Source organism: Colobus angolensis, unplaced genomic scaffold (genome assembly GCF_000951035.1).
Source record: "Colobus angolensis palliatus isolate OR3802 unplaced genomic scaffold, Cang.pa_1.0 Scaffold77, whole genome shotgun sequence".
NCBI lineage: Eukaryota > Metazoa > Chordata > Mammalia > Primates > Cercopithecidae > Colobus > Colobus angolensis.
The window spans coordinates 430,182-444,087 of record NW_012121487.1 but is presented as its reverse complement, the minus strand read 5'-3'; the positions used below and the strand labels follow the sequence as shown (position 1 = coordinate 444,087).

At 53.3% G+C, this 13,906-nt stretch overlaps 1 protein-coding gene across 1 annotated transcript in view; it reads right to left on the bottom strand.

Annotated features, from left to right (window-relative positions):
* Window positions 1-348: 348 nt before the first annotated feature.
* Window positions 349-13,906, bottom strand: part of NPR1 (natriuretic peptide receptor 1) — a 14,622-nt gene continuing 1,064 nt past the window's right edge. The window contains exons 2-22 of the mRNA XM_011928157.1: window positions 13,530-13,736; window positions 12,935-13,048; window positions 12,393-12,528; window positions 11,634-11,725; window positions 10,717-10,852; window positions 10,404-10,488; window positions 9,141-9,261; window positions 8,358-8,432; window positions 8,038-8,115; window positions 7,489-7,593; window positions 7,153-7,224; window positions 6,884-7,040; window positions 6,452-6,607; window positions 6,017-6,185; window positions 5,138-5,284; window positions 4,926-5,049; window positions 4,703-4,771; window positions 4,243-4,417; window positions 3,902-4,000; window positions 1,147-1,238; window positions 349-990 (exon numbers count right to left, since the gene is read on the bottom strand). Of these exons, the coding sequence (XP_011783547.1) occupies window positions 928-990; window positions 1,147-1,238; window positions 3,902-4,000; window positions 4,243-4,417; window positions 4,703-4,771; window positions 4,926-5,049; window positions 5,138-5,284; window positions 6,017-6,185; window positions 6,452-6,607; window positions 6,884-7,040; window positions 7,153-7,224; window positions 7,489-7,593; window positions 8,038-8,115; window positions 8,358-8,432; window positions 9,141-9,261; window positions 10,404-10,488; window positions 10,717-10,852; window positions 11,634-11,725; window positions 12,393-12,528; window positions 12,935-13,048; window positions 13,530-13,736 (2,472 nt within the window). The 3' untranslated portion in view covers window positions 349-927. The remainder of the gene's footprint in view (window positions 991-1,146; window positions 1,239-3,901; window positions 4,001-4,242; window positions 4,418-4,702; window positions 4,772-4,925; window positions 5,050-5,137; window positions 5,285-6,016; window positions 6,186-6,451; window positions 6,608-6,883; window positions 7,041-7,152; window positions 7,225-7,488; window positions 7,594-8,037; window positions 8,116-8,357; window positions 8,433-9,140; window positions 9,262-10,403; window positions 10,489-10,716; window positions 10,853-11,633; window positions 11,726-12,392; window positions 12,529-12,934; window positions 13,049-13,529; window positions 13,737-13,906) is intronic.

Here is a 13,906-nt window from a genome sequence, read left to right as displayed (position 1 = left end):
AGATGGGGTTTCACCATGTTGTCCAGGCTGGTTTTGAACTCCTGATCTCACGTGATCCATCCGCCTCAGCCTCCCAAAGTGCTGGGATTACAGGCATGAACCACTGTGCCCGGCCAATAATAATAATTCTTAAGGGTGTAAATGGGTCCTTAAACCAGTTTCAGCACTGCTGGGCAATTCATAGGCTGTTACTACTCTCAGAGCCTGCATTCCCAGCTTAAGAATCGAGTCTTTTTTTACTTCTTCTTCTAGGCCCTTGTAGAACAAGAAGCGAGAGTCTTATTTGAAGTAGAGAGTGGAGAACTGACTGTTTTCTGGCAACCCTCTCTCCCTCAAGAAGAGACACTGTCACCGGAATAAAGATTTTAATTGTCTCTGCTCACAGTAGAAGCAAGGCATACAGGCCCCCAACCCTTCTGCGCCACCCCTCTTCTCCCCTGTGCACTGTGTCTACTGCTGCGTGGAGGGGGTCGGGGAATCAGGTATTGCGGGCCAGGCCCAGATGTGGGCTCCCCTGCCCTCACTTCACCTAGTCTCTTTTCATGTTCCCCTTCAGGTGACTATTTCTCCTCCCAATAAGTCACAGGGTAGCAAGGCTGAGGGAGGAGAGCATGGGGAAGGGAGGGGATCAGAAATCCACAGCCCAGCCCGGCCTGAGTCCAGGTGGAGAGCAGGTGCATGTGCCTGTGTGTGTGTCCCTGTGCATGGCCGTGGGCTTGGCTCAGCCTGTAAGCTCTGAGATTCCCCCATGCCAGTCCCCTCTCAGAGGTCCTAACTGGTTGTCTTCACTGGGGTCAGCACACCTGAGCTATTCAAACTACTTCCATCCTTTGGTGATGGGGCTGCTGTGGGCGAGGCTGAGACCTGGCACCTCTGTCGCTTCTGGCACAGGGTAGGGAGGTGTGGAGGGATAGGAGAGGAGGCAGGTCAGCCTCGAGTGCTACTCCCCCGCTCCCCCAGGAGCCAGTAGGTCCGAACCTTGCCTTTGCCCTGGAGGGAAAAAGAAGAGGATGGCCTGGGGAGTGACACATGCCCTTTCCCCAGTCAGATGAGAGGCTTAGGGATGGGAGTGGTGTTGGCTGCTTGAGAAGGGTAACTCCTTCTAGGACCCCAAAAGGTGGGGAGGGCAGAGGCTTCCCCCTCTACCTTCATTTCTACATCCCCTCGAAGCTCCAGCTCGAAACCACCAAACTCCTCCAGGACAGCCTTGGTCTCAGAAGACAAGTGGATCTTCAGGGCTGGGTAGGACAGGGGAGAACGGAAGGTGAGCAATGTGAGACAGGAGAGCAGGAAAGTAGAGGCAAAAGAGACCAGGGACTGTGGGGGTGGACAGGTACCCTCTCTCCCTCTTTTCGCTCTCTAGCTCAGAGCGGCCCCACTCCCTGCATGTAGTGCATGACATTAGCCTCTCATTTAGAACTCTGGAGCTGTGTAATCCAATACAGTAGCCACTAATCACGTGTGCCTGTTTCAACTTAAATGAATTTAAACTAAATACAGTTAAAAATTCAGGCTGGGTGCTGTGGCTTACACCTGTAATCCCAGCACTTTGGGAGGTTGAGGCAGGAGGATCACTTGAGGCCAGGAGTTCAAGACCAGCCTGGCCAATATGGCGAAACCCCATCTCTACTAAAAATACAAAAATTAGCTGGGTGTGGTGGCACACACCTGTAATTCCAGCTACTCGGGAGGCTGAGGCAGGAGAATCACTGGAACCTGGGAGGTGGAGGTTGCAGTGAGCCGAGATTGCTCCTGCACTCCATCCAGCCTGGGCGACAGAGCGAGACTCTGTCTCCGAAGGAAAAAAAAAAAAATCAGGGCCTCATTTGCACCCGTCACATTTCCAGTGATCAGTAGCCACATGTGTCTAAAGGCTACTGCACTGGACAGCACAGAATACAGAGCATTTTCATGACTGCAGAACATCCTGTTGGACAGCACTCCGGAGTGTAACTGGGCTCAACACAGCATAGTGGTTAGGAGCTGGCACTTTGGATCCTGCACTGCCTCAGTATGAACCTCAGCTTGGATACTTGCTTGGGTATGTAATATAAATTCTCTCTGCTCCTTTTCCTAATCTGTAAAATGCTGATAGTGTCAGTACCCATCTCAAAACCTTGTTGTGAGGATTAAATTTAACATCCATAAAGTATTCAAACGGAATATGCTACCTAGGAAGCACTACGTAAATTGTTGCTTTCACGATTTAATAAATTATACCCTCATTTTGTGGCCGAGGACCTGAGGCCCAGGGTGATCTGCCCAAGTGGCTGAGGAGGTCAGTGATGGAGTGGGGCCCAATATTGCCACACCCTCTCTTTGACCACTATCTGAACTCACGTCCTTACTTCTGGGGTTTGCATCAATCACAGTGGCCTTGTTGTGTTTAACAGTTTCTTTCTTTTCTTTTCTTTTTTTTGAGACAGTCTCGCTCTGTTGCCCAGGAGTGCAATCTCGAATCACTGCAACATCCACCTCCCGGGTTCAAGTGATTCCCATGTCTCAGCCTCCTGAGTAGCTGGGATTACAGGCACACGCCACCACGCCTGGCTAATTTTTTGTATTTTTAGTAGAGACAGGAAGTTCACCATGTTGGCCAGGCTAGTCTCCAACTCCTGGCCTCAAGTGATCTGCCTGCCTTGGCCTCCCAAAGTGCCGGGATTACAAGCATCGCCAGCACCCAGAATGTTGAACAATTTCTGGCAATGTGCTCCCTGAGGACTCGACCTCAGCAAGGGGCTCTACTCTGACAGCTCCCAAAACAGTACCCAGGGAATATCCGCCGAACTAGATCCCTCTGGGCTCCCAGGACTGGCTCCCAAGCAGCCTTTCTTTCACCATAAGGTTTAGATGGGGTCCACATGAATTTCTCAGCTAACTCTGGGTCTGGATCATATTACTATCCAAGGGCCGGGCATTCAGTAGTCACTCAATAAATGTTTACTGCATTGAATTGTGTCGAATACAGCAGGAGGACAGAAGATAAACAGGAGGCAAGAGCAAGGGGCGGGTGGGAGCAAGAATTTATTAGGTGCCTACTGGGTACCAGGGTTTGTGCTAGGCTTCTTGCAATCCTGAGATAGACATCATTTTACAGATAATCAGCTAAGGCTTGGAAAAGTTAAATGACAATTATGTGGTAAACATTTTTTATGGATTTCTCACATAACCCCTGTGAGGTAGATTTTTTTCCCTCATTTTACAGATGAGGAAAACCATGGCTCAGAGAGGTATAGCAAACTGACACACAGCCAGCTGTGGAGCTGAGATTCACAGCCAAGTATGCTGGCTCTGAAGCCATCTTTACCACATCAAAGGTGGAGCAGAGGGTTTTTTCCGAGACAGAGTTTCACTCTTGTTGCCCAAGCTGGGGTGCATGGTGCCATTTTGGCTTACCACAACCTCTGCCTCCCGGGTTCAAGAAATTCTCCTGCCTCAGCTTCCCGAGTAGCTGGGATTACAGGCGCCTGTCAGCACGCCTGGCTAGTTTTTTGTATTTTTAGTAGAGAGAATTTCATCATATTGGTCAGGCTGGTCTCGAACCCCCGACCTCAGGTGATCCACCCACCTCGGCCTCCCAAAGTGCTGGGATGACAGATGTGAGTCACCGCATCCAGCCCACAGAGGGTCTTAAAATAGGATTCCTGCTGGGAACTCTCCAACACTGGTCTGGAAATACTTTTACAAAATACTTTTTGACAAGAGGGGCAGAAGGAACCTGAGTCTCTGATTACAGTCAAGGTGATGAGCCCAGGTTGAACTATTTATATTATGAGAAGGGGAACTTGGGAGGCTAAAGGGCTAGGAGCTGAAACGGGCTGTGAAGGCACAGGCTGCCCCAGGGTGGCATTTCCCTTGGCCACCCTGCCCTCCCCATTCCCTCTAGAAGGGGGCGCTCTACCTTCCCCATTAGACTCCATTCTTGAGGCTGTGTTGACTGTATCTCCAAAGAGACAGTAACGGGGCATCTTCAGTCCCACCACTCCAGCACACACGGGTCCTGGGAGGAGCAAGGGAAGGAGCAGAGCCCACCAGCAAGTGAGGGAGGGAGGGGTGTTAAGGGAGGTAGGTAGACAATCCAGGAGAGGCAGGAGGCAGGATCTGAGGTCCCAGCTGTGTGTGTGTGTGTGTGAGAGAGAGACAGAGAGAGAGAGGTGAAAGGATGAGGGGCTGGGCCAGGGGACAAGTTCCCTTGTGAAGCCTTGGCCTCTGGATGCCCGCCTGCACCTTCAGTGGCTTTACCTGTGTGGATGCCAATGCGCAAGCGCAGCTGCTCCTGGGGCCGGTGGCGTATTCGGAAGGAGCGCACAGCATCCAACAGAGCCAGGGCCATGCGGGCTACCTCGCAGGCGTGCAGCTGCCCGTTCCGCACAGGGAGCCCCGACACCACCATGTAGGCATCACCAATTGTCTCCACCTGTGGGAGTGGTGAGGGGATGAAGGACTTGAGGGCTGCAACTGTGTGGCTAGCCACACCGTCACACTGGGTGCAGCATCTGTCATTCTGTACCCTCATCTGTCTTTGCTCATCCCCCATCCCACATGGGTTCTCTACCTGTTCCCGGGTCTCCCTGTGTCACTGTCTCTGCCTGTGTCCCCTGGTCTCCTCTCTTAAGACTCCACATCATTCTGCCTACCCCTCATCTTTTTCTGGCCTTGTCCATGTCTGTCTGTCCCTTCCCATCCCCACTCCCACCCTCACCTTGTACACATCAAAGTTATCTATGACAGCATCAAAGCAAGTGTACAGGTCATTGAGCAGGGTCACCACCTGGAAGGGAAGAGGAGCTAAGAGAGACAGGAAGTAGGGGACCCCACCTGGGGTCAGGTGGGTAAAGCAGAACCAGAAGGCAGGTCTGGTGGGATCCAGACACTGAACCAGGCCAGCGTGCTTGCCTGGCACCTGCAGCTGAACCCCGGCCTACCTGCATGGGCGTGCTCTCTGCTGACAGCGCTGTGAAACCCACAATGTCACTGAAGTAGATGGTAACACTGTCAAAGGCTTCGGCCTGCACTGTCTCCCCACGCTTCAGCTGCTCAGCCACTGAGCTAAGGGGTCAGGGCAGGTGCAGGATCAGAATGGGGTGTCGGGACAGTGGCTTTGTTTGTGTGGGGGTCCCCAGACTCAGGCACTCACTGAGGCAGGATCTGGTAGAGCAGGGCCTCAGCCTTGCGCTTCTCCTCCAGGTACGCCTGGGTCCGCTCCTCCACCAGTTCCTCCAGATTGTTTGCATACTGCTCCATACGGGACAGCAAGTTGTCCAGGATGTTGCTGCTATTCTCCCTGGGGGCAGGGGGTGGCAGTGGGGGTGGTGAGAGAGGAGCAGCACGGCCTACCCGGGAGCACCCACCCCTAGGCACTCCCCTGGCTCAGGCTGCAGTGGGGTCTCGAGAGAGGCTCAGGGTTGAGGGCATAGCAGGATACTGGGGAGCAGGGGAAAACAGAAGGAAGAAAGTTCAATTCCTCTCTGAGACCCCAAAGTCAAGTATGAAGCTTCAGATATATGGACATTTTGTTCATCTTTGTTGAACCCAGTGAGTTAGAAGGAGGCAGAGAAGGTGGAGAATGACAAGGGTCAATTGTAGACAAAGTGATGGCCACAGAAGGGTGTGTCTGGAGGAACTGGGCCTGGTGGGCACAATGGGGAACGGAAATCAAGGGCTGGGGCAGGAGCTCCCATGGAGGGCCAAGAGCCTACAGGGCAGGAGGCAGGAGGCCCATCTACTCTACACACTGCCGAGAAGTCTAGAGGCCAGCGAGGGGAGTGGGCAGGAAGGGTGTGGGGTGTCAATGGTGGAGGGAAGGGGTATGAGTGGCAGGGGACTGTGGGACAGCTGCGTCATGCTGTATTTGTGAAGAGGGTCATGAGGCTGTGGTGGTCTGGAGCAGACTATGTATAGGGAGGAGGTGAGTGGTCTTCCTCTGCCACTGCTGGGATAAGCCAGAGCCAGAAGCGTTGGGTAAATAGTGGCTGTGGAGGAGGGGCCTGGGGGATCCATGACAAACACCAGGGACCTGTTAAACTTGCGCAACGTCAGGCGGATCTGCTGAAATGGTGGCCTCTCCTGTGGGTCCTCAGCCCAGCACCGCTGCATCAGCAGTCCCAACTCCTCCAGGTGACTCTGCAGGGCCAGGGAGGGCCGGAAGGGGGGCTGCTCACCCCGAGTCACCCGCTCGATGATCTCTGTATTGGGGGGTAGGGGAGCTGAGGGGTGGGGCCACTAGGCCAAGGGCCTAGTGAGAGACTGGGACAACCAGCTGGGATGGCAGGGGAAGTCCAAGACCAAGGCGTGGGGGCAGGGGACTGGTCACTGGCAGCAATGGGTCAAAGGGCGGTGACTGAGCCCCATTCCAGAAGGAAGATGTGGTGGTGCTGCCAGGAGACCCTCTCCCTGGGGCTGGGGTTCTTTGAGACTGTTGCTGGGTTTAAGGAAGGTGTGCTCCTCTCACCTTTGGGGCTGAGGTCCAAACCTTCCACATGGAAGACCCCACTCCTCAGGGCAATCTCCTGAAGGATGATCCCAAAGCTGTATATGTCACCAGCCTGGGAGCCCCGCACAGGGGGCGAAGCCATTCGCAGGAGCTCAGGGGCTGTCCACAGCTTTTCTGTGGGTCAGAGGTCGGTGGTCACCGAGTGAGGGAGCCCAAAGCTAAGGGGTGAGGGGGAAACAAGGATGTGGCCGAAACTGATCTGGATGCATCACAGAGTGTTAGAGCTAGAGGAGGCCTTAGAGACCACTTTGTCTGGCTTTCCTTTTCATGGGTGAATGAATTGAGGCTGGAGTCAGGACAAGCATGCCCAAGCCCATCAGAGGCCTTGCATCAGTCTGCCTGCTGGGTGGTGCTGGGGGGAGGTGTTAGGGTTCAAGAGTTGAGGCTCACTGGCATAAAGGGTGTGTCCTTGCTCTGGGTCCAGGTCCCTGAAGCTCTCCAGCCCATAGTCGGTGATCTTGAGCACAAAGCGCCCATCTACCACACAGTTGGATGACTTGAGGTTCCCATGGGAGCAGATAGCCCCATTGTGTAGAAATAGCATGCCCTGGAAACGTGAGTGGGCAGAGGTCTTGGCCATGAGTGGGACCTACACCCGTGGCCAGGAGAAGCATGCCTGGCCCCTCCCCTACACATCCGATAGGTGCTTAGGGGCATACCTTGACGATGTCATTGGTGAGCGAGTACCGGAACATCCAGTCCAGGGTGATGCTCTCATTCTCCAGAATGTCCTACTGGGGCAATAAGAGTCAGACCAATCCCCTGCAGACCCCCCTGGGAGTTAGAGGAGGGTGCAGGGTCCTACTGATGAGAACTGGTAGAACAGGACAAAACTCTGGATTGGCTCTAGTGCCACTGCCCTCCCCCAACTCCCATTTTACAGATGGAGCCAGAAAGGTCAGAAAGAGGGTGAGGCATGCCTGGGGTCTTATGGCCAGTCAGGGGCAGAGCCAGGGCTAGAACCCAGGTTTCTTGACACCCCTTGTCCCCCTCACCTGCAGGCTCCCACGGGGACAGTACTCTGTGAGGATGCAGATATTGGGGGGGTCGGTGCAAGCTCCCACAAACCTGGTCAGGTGTTCATTCTGCACATCCCGCATCTGCAAGTGGGACCAGCATCCGGAGCTTGACAGGGACCTCACTCGTCACCAAGCTGCTCATTAGCCTCAGGGACCCTCACTCTTCTTAACTCTTTATTCATTTTCTGCAACCATCACTAGGATCTTCCCTGGTGATTCCCACCCATGTCCTTTAGCCCACCCTCCCCAGAATCTGCTCCTACTCCCTCTGCCTCCTAAGCTCTCTCTCCCCCAGGGACATCACATATGGCCTCTCAAGATTCCTCCAGGTTATCTCCAGTGGTCTCTTCTTTGAGCTTAGGATCCCCCCATCCCACCCACAAGATGAAGGTCCATCCCAGGGCTCCAGTCCCTGCCTCTTTCTTGGGGTACCCTGAGGTCCCTCCATAACTAGTTCTGTTGGCCAGTCTCCCTTGTGTCCCCATGGGCCCCTTCTCCATGCCACTGCCTCACTCCCCACATTACATGCTTCAGTTCAAACAGGACTTTTCGTGTCAGCTCAATGCGTTTACGGTTCACATGTTTCACAGCCACGAGGTTGCCCTGGGCATGGAATGGAGACTGTCACTGCGAAGAGCATGGTCCCATGTCCTGGGAATTCCAGCTGCTCCCGATAGCCCATCCCTGCCCTCAGGACCCTCACTTGTTCCCAAGAGCCCACCCCCAGGGCCCCCATCTGCTGCTCCCCACCAGCTTACTCCTTCCCTCAGAACCCCCCACCAGTCTTCCATCAGAGTACACTCCTGCCCCAGTCCCAAGGCCCAGTGATCTTTCCCCAGGCCCACCTTATAATATGCTGTCTTGGCAAAGACTTGGAACTGGCCCTCTGTGGTTAGCAGGGAGCCGTAATTGGAGCCTCTCTGAAAGGAGGGAGAGCAGGAGGAATGGTCAACCGGTGGGCCCAGTCTGCATCCTGATTGCTTGTGCTCTCGTCTTTATTACCCTGCCTTATCCTGCCTTATCTTTGTGCCCTTTTTGTTGTTGGCTTTTTTTTGAGATGTAGTATCGCCGTGTCGTCCAAGCTGAAGTGCAGCAGTGCTATCCTAGCTCACTGCCGCCTCAGACTTCTGGGCTCAGATGATCCTTTCACCTCAGCCTACAGAATAGCTGGGACTACAGGCATGCGCCACCATGCCCGGCTAATCTTTGTATTATTTGTAGAGACGATGTCTTGCTATGTTGCCCAGGCTGGTCTTGAACTCCCAGGCACAAGCAATCCTCCTGCCTCGGTCTCCCAATGTGCTGGGATTGCAGATGTAAGCCACCGTGCCTGACCCACCCTGCTTTATGTTCTACATCATAAAATCTCATTTGCTTTTTTTTTTTTTTAAATGTGTTTTCACAGGTACTGTCTCCTCTGACCTTTAAAAGAGCCCTGTGAGGGAGGCTCTGCAGCTGTAATCTTCATCTGAAATAGTCTTGGAGAGGGACTATGAGTCGCTCAAGGTCACACAGCAAGTGAAAGCAGAGCTGGGACTAGAATCCTGCTCCCTTCCTTACCCCTCAGGCACTGCCCTTGTACCCAGCTCTCCTTTATTGCCCCCCAACACAAACACCAGCGTTCTTACCCCGCTCAGGGTCAGCCGGCTGCCCGCACTCCGCAGGTGCCTCTCAAGGCTACTGGGCTCAACGTCCTCCCAGCGCACCCGCCACAGCTCCGAGGCCAGTTCCTTCTCCAGCTGCATCTTCCTGGGGTAAGAAGGTTGCATCTGAGCCCGTGGCTGAGCCCCTGACCCAGGGCAGGGTGCTCAGCAGCCCGTCCTCAGAGCCGTGGGACCACATCATGATGCGTGGTCAGAGATGGAGGGGAATTATATCCTCTGGACCGAGAATCAGGATGGCTAGGGGAAATTCTGCCTCACTGGGGAGGCAGAATTTGGGGGAATCACCTCAATGTCCTTATTTGGGAATGAGGCCTCAATATCTATTTCATTCTTAACTATTATAAGAATGAAAAGAAAGTGTGTGTGAGGCCAGGCGCGGTGGCTCATGACTGTAATCCCAACACTTTGGGAGGCCGAGGCGGGCAGATCATGAGGTCAAGAGATCGAAACCATCCTGGCCAACATGGTGAAATTCTGTCTCTACTAAAAATACAAAAATTAGCTGAGCGTGATGGCATGCACCTGCAGTCCCAGCTATATGGGAGGCTGAGGCAAGAGAATCGCTTGAACCTGGGAGGCGGAGGTTGCAGTGAGTCGAGATCATGCCACTGCACTCCAGTCTGGTGACACAGCGAGACTCCATCTCAAAAAAAAAAAAAAAAAAAAGAAGAAAAAAGAAAAAGAAAAAAGAAATAGTATACGTGGAAGTGCTTGGCATATATTTTATGTTCAACCAGCAGTGATTTTCTCCCCTCCTTCTTTGCTTTCGTATATCATTAACTCCTCCTGTACTTCATTTTAGCCTCCACTGGACGGCAGGAACAGGGCTCATTCAGCTCCCTTCTCCACTCTAGGTTGGGCAGCTGGCACACACCAGGGCTCACCACCCTTCTCAACTAACATGGGCATGATCCCAAGGTTCAGAACATTGCTTCCCATCTGGCCTGCAAGAGTAGCAAGGGAAACCAGTCTACGCCCCTATGATGTCACACATCAACTTCTCTGTTTCTTGGATCTCTCTGACTCTCCTTGGCCATTCCTCTCCTTGTCTCTTCCCCTCGCCCCGCCATTCCCTTCTCTTTCTCTCTCCTCTGGCTTTTAAGCCTCCTTTCTTCCTCATCTCCCTTAGTTTTCCCCTGCCCTCTTCTCTCTGGGTCCCCACCACCTCCTCTGCTATTGGTTCTCCGGGTCCTCCAGCCTCACTCAGCCCCCCACATCACAGCTCACCTGTATATGAAGAAGGAGACAATCAGAATGCTGAGCAGGGAGAGGCTGCCCACCAAAGCCAGCACCTCCAGGGTAGAAAGGTGATCTGCAAGAGAGAGTCCATATTGCAGCAAGAGAGATTTGGGTTAGACAGCAGGAGGAAGAACTTTCTAATAGTCCATCAGTGAACTGGGATGATGGATGAAGGGAAGAAAAAGGCAGGAATCATTCTCCAGGAAGCCCTCAGCATGGGACAGGAACACCTACTCAACTGTGCTTAGGGGAAGGATGCAGCATCTCCGGGATGGAGGCCTGGAAGGCAAGGGGCAGTCACCTTGGTTGCATGCTGGGTCTTCGTTGTCAAAGCCACATTTGGGGATGTCAGGAGGAGGGTACCCCAGGGGCCAGTTCAGTTTGTGCCCCGACACAGCCACCAGCTCTTGGGAAGTCCCATTGTAGTTCAGTACAACCTAAGGGAGAGCAGGAGTGGTGGCTAGACCAGGGCCTGTGGGGAAGGCCTGCTGTGCAGTGCAGCAGTCTCACCTCCCACCTACCCCAGCTCTGCTTTCAGAGCCTATATATATCTGGGTTGTCACCTGCTTACCAAGCCCCTGCTGCAACTGGATACAGGACCTCATACCACACACATATTATTCAAGTGGAAACACCTGAAAACTATCAAGGGATTTATAAAGAAAACTCCATTTAGAACCCGATCTCTACATTCAGGGAGTTTATAATCTTGGTTGAAGCACCAACCAAGCACGGATTTTTCTCTACCTATTTTCTTGGTAGAAAACAGAAGGTAGTGTTCACCTCAGCCTACATTCCCAGGCCCAGTCCATGTGCCCCTCTTGCAGGAGGCCTTCTCTGGATGACCTGTCCCTTGCCACCATTGGCCTCAGCGCCTTCCTGTCCCCACTCGCTTGCAGAGTTATGTAATGTGTGTCCTTCACCGCCCTGTCTCTGCTGGGAGGTGGTCCTGCTGCCTCCTTTCGGAGCTCCCTGAGGGCAGGGTTGTGCTCCTTCCTCAGGCATGGGGCTCCCCAATTGTGGTGCCTGTGGGTCCCTATCATTCTGGTGGCTTCCCCAGACTGGAGCTGGGTCTGTTTTATCCAGGGCTCTCGTAAGTGTCCAGGCATGGTAGAATGGCTACAGGATAAACAGATGCCCTGGCAGGGCTGTGGGGGCGAAGTAGAAGGGTTAGATGTCATTTGGAATTGGCACTGTCTTCTGGGCGCACAAACTTACCCTGAAGGCACCAGTCTCGGGATCCATATCCCAGAGGGAGAAGTCTGTTTCCCGATCGCCACTGCTATCAATTTTCAGGTATCCTGTCACACCTGAGGACATGGGGAAAGATGATTATGTTTGAGAGAATGGAAGTTCAGGGGTGCCCCACTTCATCTCTTCATCCTCTAATCTTTTTTGTCTTGCCTTCCAAACATATATGTATACAGAATGACAGTAAACGGTAAAAGGGCTGGGCACTGTGGCTCACACTTGTAATCCCAGCACTTTGGGAGGCTGAGGTGGGCAGATCACCTGAGGTCAGGAGCTCAAGACCAGCCTGACCAACAAGGTGAAACCCTGTCTCTACTAAAAAAAAAAAAGAAAAAAGAAAAAAAATTAGACAGGCATTTGTGGAGGGCACCTGTAATCCCAGCTACTCAAGAGGCTGAGGCAGGAGAATCGCTTGAACCTGGGAGGCGGAGGTTGAAGCGAGCTGAGATCGCACCACTGCCCTCCAGTCTTGGGGACAGAGTGAGACTCCATCTCAAAAACAAACAAACAAACAAAAGGTAAAAGAATTCAGTGCCCAGCAGGGATGATTGAGATTGGACACTTAGTAGGACTTCTGAGGGATGGGCCTGAAAAAAAGCTGTGGAGGAAAAGGCTGGTGTGCATAGGTAACTGTGCTGCAGGGCAATAGGCTTCTCATGGCTTGACACTGGGCACCTGGGATTCATCCCCCAAGGCAGCCCATTCCAACCACCTCCAGGCCCTGACCTTGAAAGCTTCGGTTCCACATCCGCTGAGTGATGTTCTCCCCATCAGTAACAGTTCCCCCATGTGCCAGAGTCTCCGTCACTGCCTGGATATAGAGCAACAGCCCATCGTGGAAGGCTGCTGGGATGGTGTTCACCTGTAGGGGCAAATAGAGGTTGGCTGGGGTGGGCGTATGAAGGGTATGGAGGGGAGAGCTGTGGGGAAGGGAACGGGAGGCACTGGGATTTTGGAAGAGGATGGGAGAAAATAACACCGCTACATCACAGGGAGATTTTACTATTTAAATGATGCCTTTGGATTAGCATCACGTCCTGAATCCTGCTAGGTAGACAGGGCAGGATGTATCGTCTCCATATTACTGATGATGACCTGAGTTTCAGAGGCTGAACTTGCCAGTGTCCTCCTCTATCATCTTAAGAGACATGGAACAATGGGAAGGGAGGGAAGGGGAGAACTGGAAATAGGGAAGGATGGAGGCTGGCAGAGGGTCATGGAGTAGGGGCTGGAGGTCCATGCTGGAGGGTCCCGGGACCCCTTCTTACCAGGCCATCCTCCATGGTGAAGTTGAACTGCTCATGAGCCAGGTGTTTTAGCTGCTTCAGGAATTCCAAGTACTCCGGATTATCTGGCTCTTTATATGTAATGATTTTGGCAGCCTGAGGAAGGTGTCAGTGGAGAGCAGAGAGTTGGGAGCTGACTCTGTCCCCCCAGTACTGTGGGGCCCCAACAGTGGGGAGCCCACCTCCCAGAGCTGCATCTCTGCTTAGCTCAAGGTCAAACTGGACCCTGTGCCCTGCATGAAGTGATGCCCACTCCAAAGCAGGGGATCCAATGGGATGGCTTCTCCAAGTCCTGTCCAGGCTGTGGGACTTTATCCTCCTCCCGCCTCAAGCCATGTTCTTATCTTTTTAGCCTGCTGGTGCCAAAGCGCCCCTGTGCAGTCCCCTGCCCTTCATTGCTTAATTCCCAGTGAGCATCACCAACCTCTTTTCTGTTCTGTGAGTTACCAGGAGTGCATAAAGAAACAAACAGACAAAAACCTTTTTTCTGGAATTCTTTCAGACGCTGAGGGCCACAGTGCCCAGAAATTATGTGCCACAAGCTGAGACAGCCTGGGCTTCAAACCTAGGTACTCACTTGAAAGGCCTGGCGGGCACTAACATCCTGTCCATCCCCTCTCTCCCAGGGCCTGCGGGGAGCAGGGCCCTGTCCACCTTGCAGGCTTTGTCCAAAGATATCCAGGTGGAAGAAAACGTAGTCCTCCCCACACAAGCCAGCTTCCAGGGCCAGGAGCATCAGGGTTCTGAAGGCGTCAGGGGAGCTGCAGATGTAGATAACTGGAGAAAAAGACGGGGAGTCAGAGGGAGAAGCCTAGGTACTGCGGGAGAGACAGGAGTAGGAAAGCTGGGGCATCCAGGGGAGGAAGTTCAGAGATAGGGGGCAGGAGAGACCCAGTGAGAGTTAAGTGGTAACTCCCGGCTCAGCCTAGGCCACAGCAGGAGATAGACGAAGGG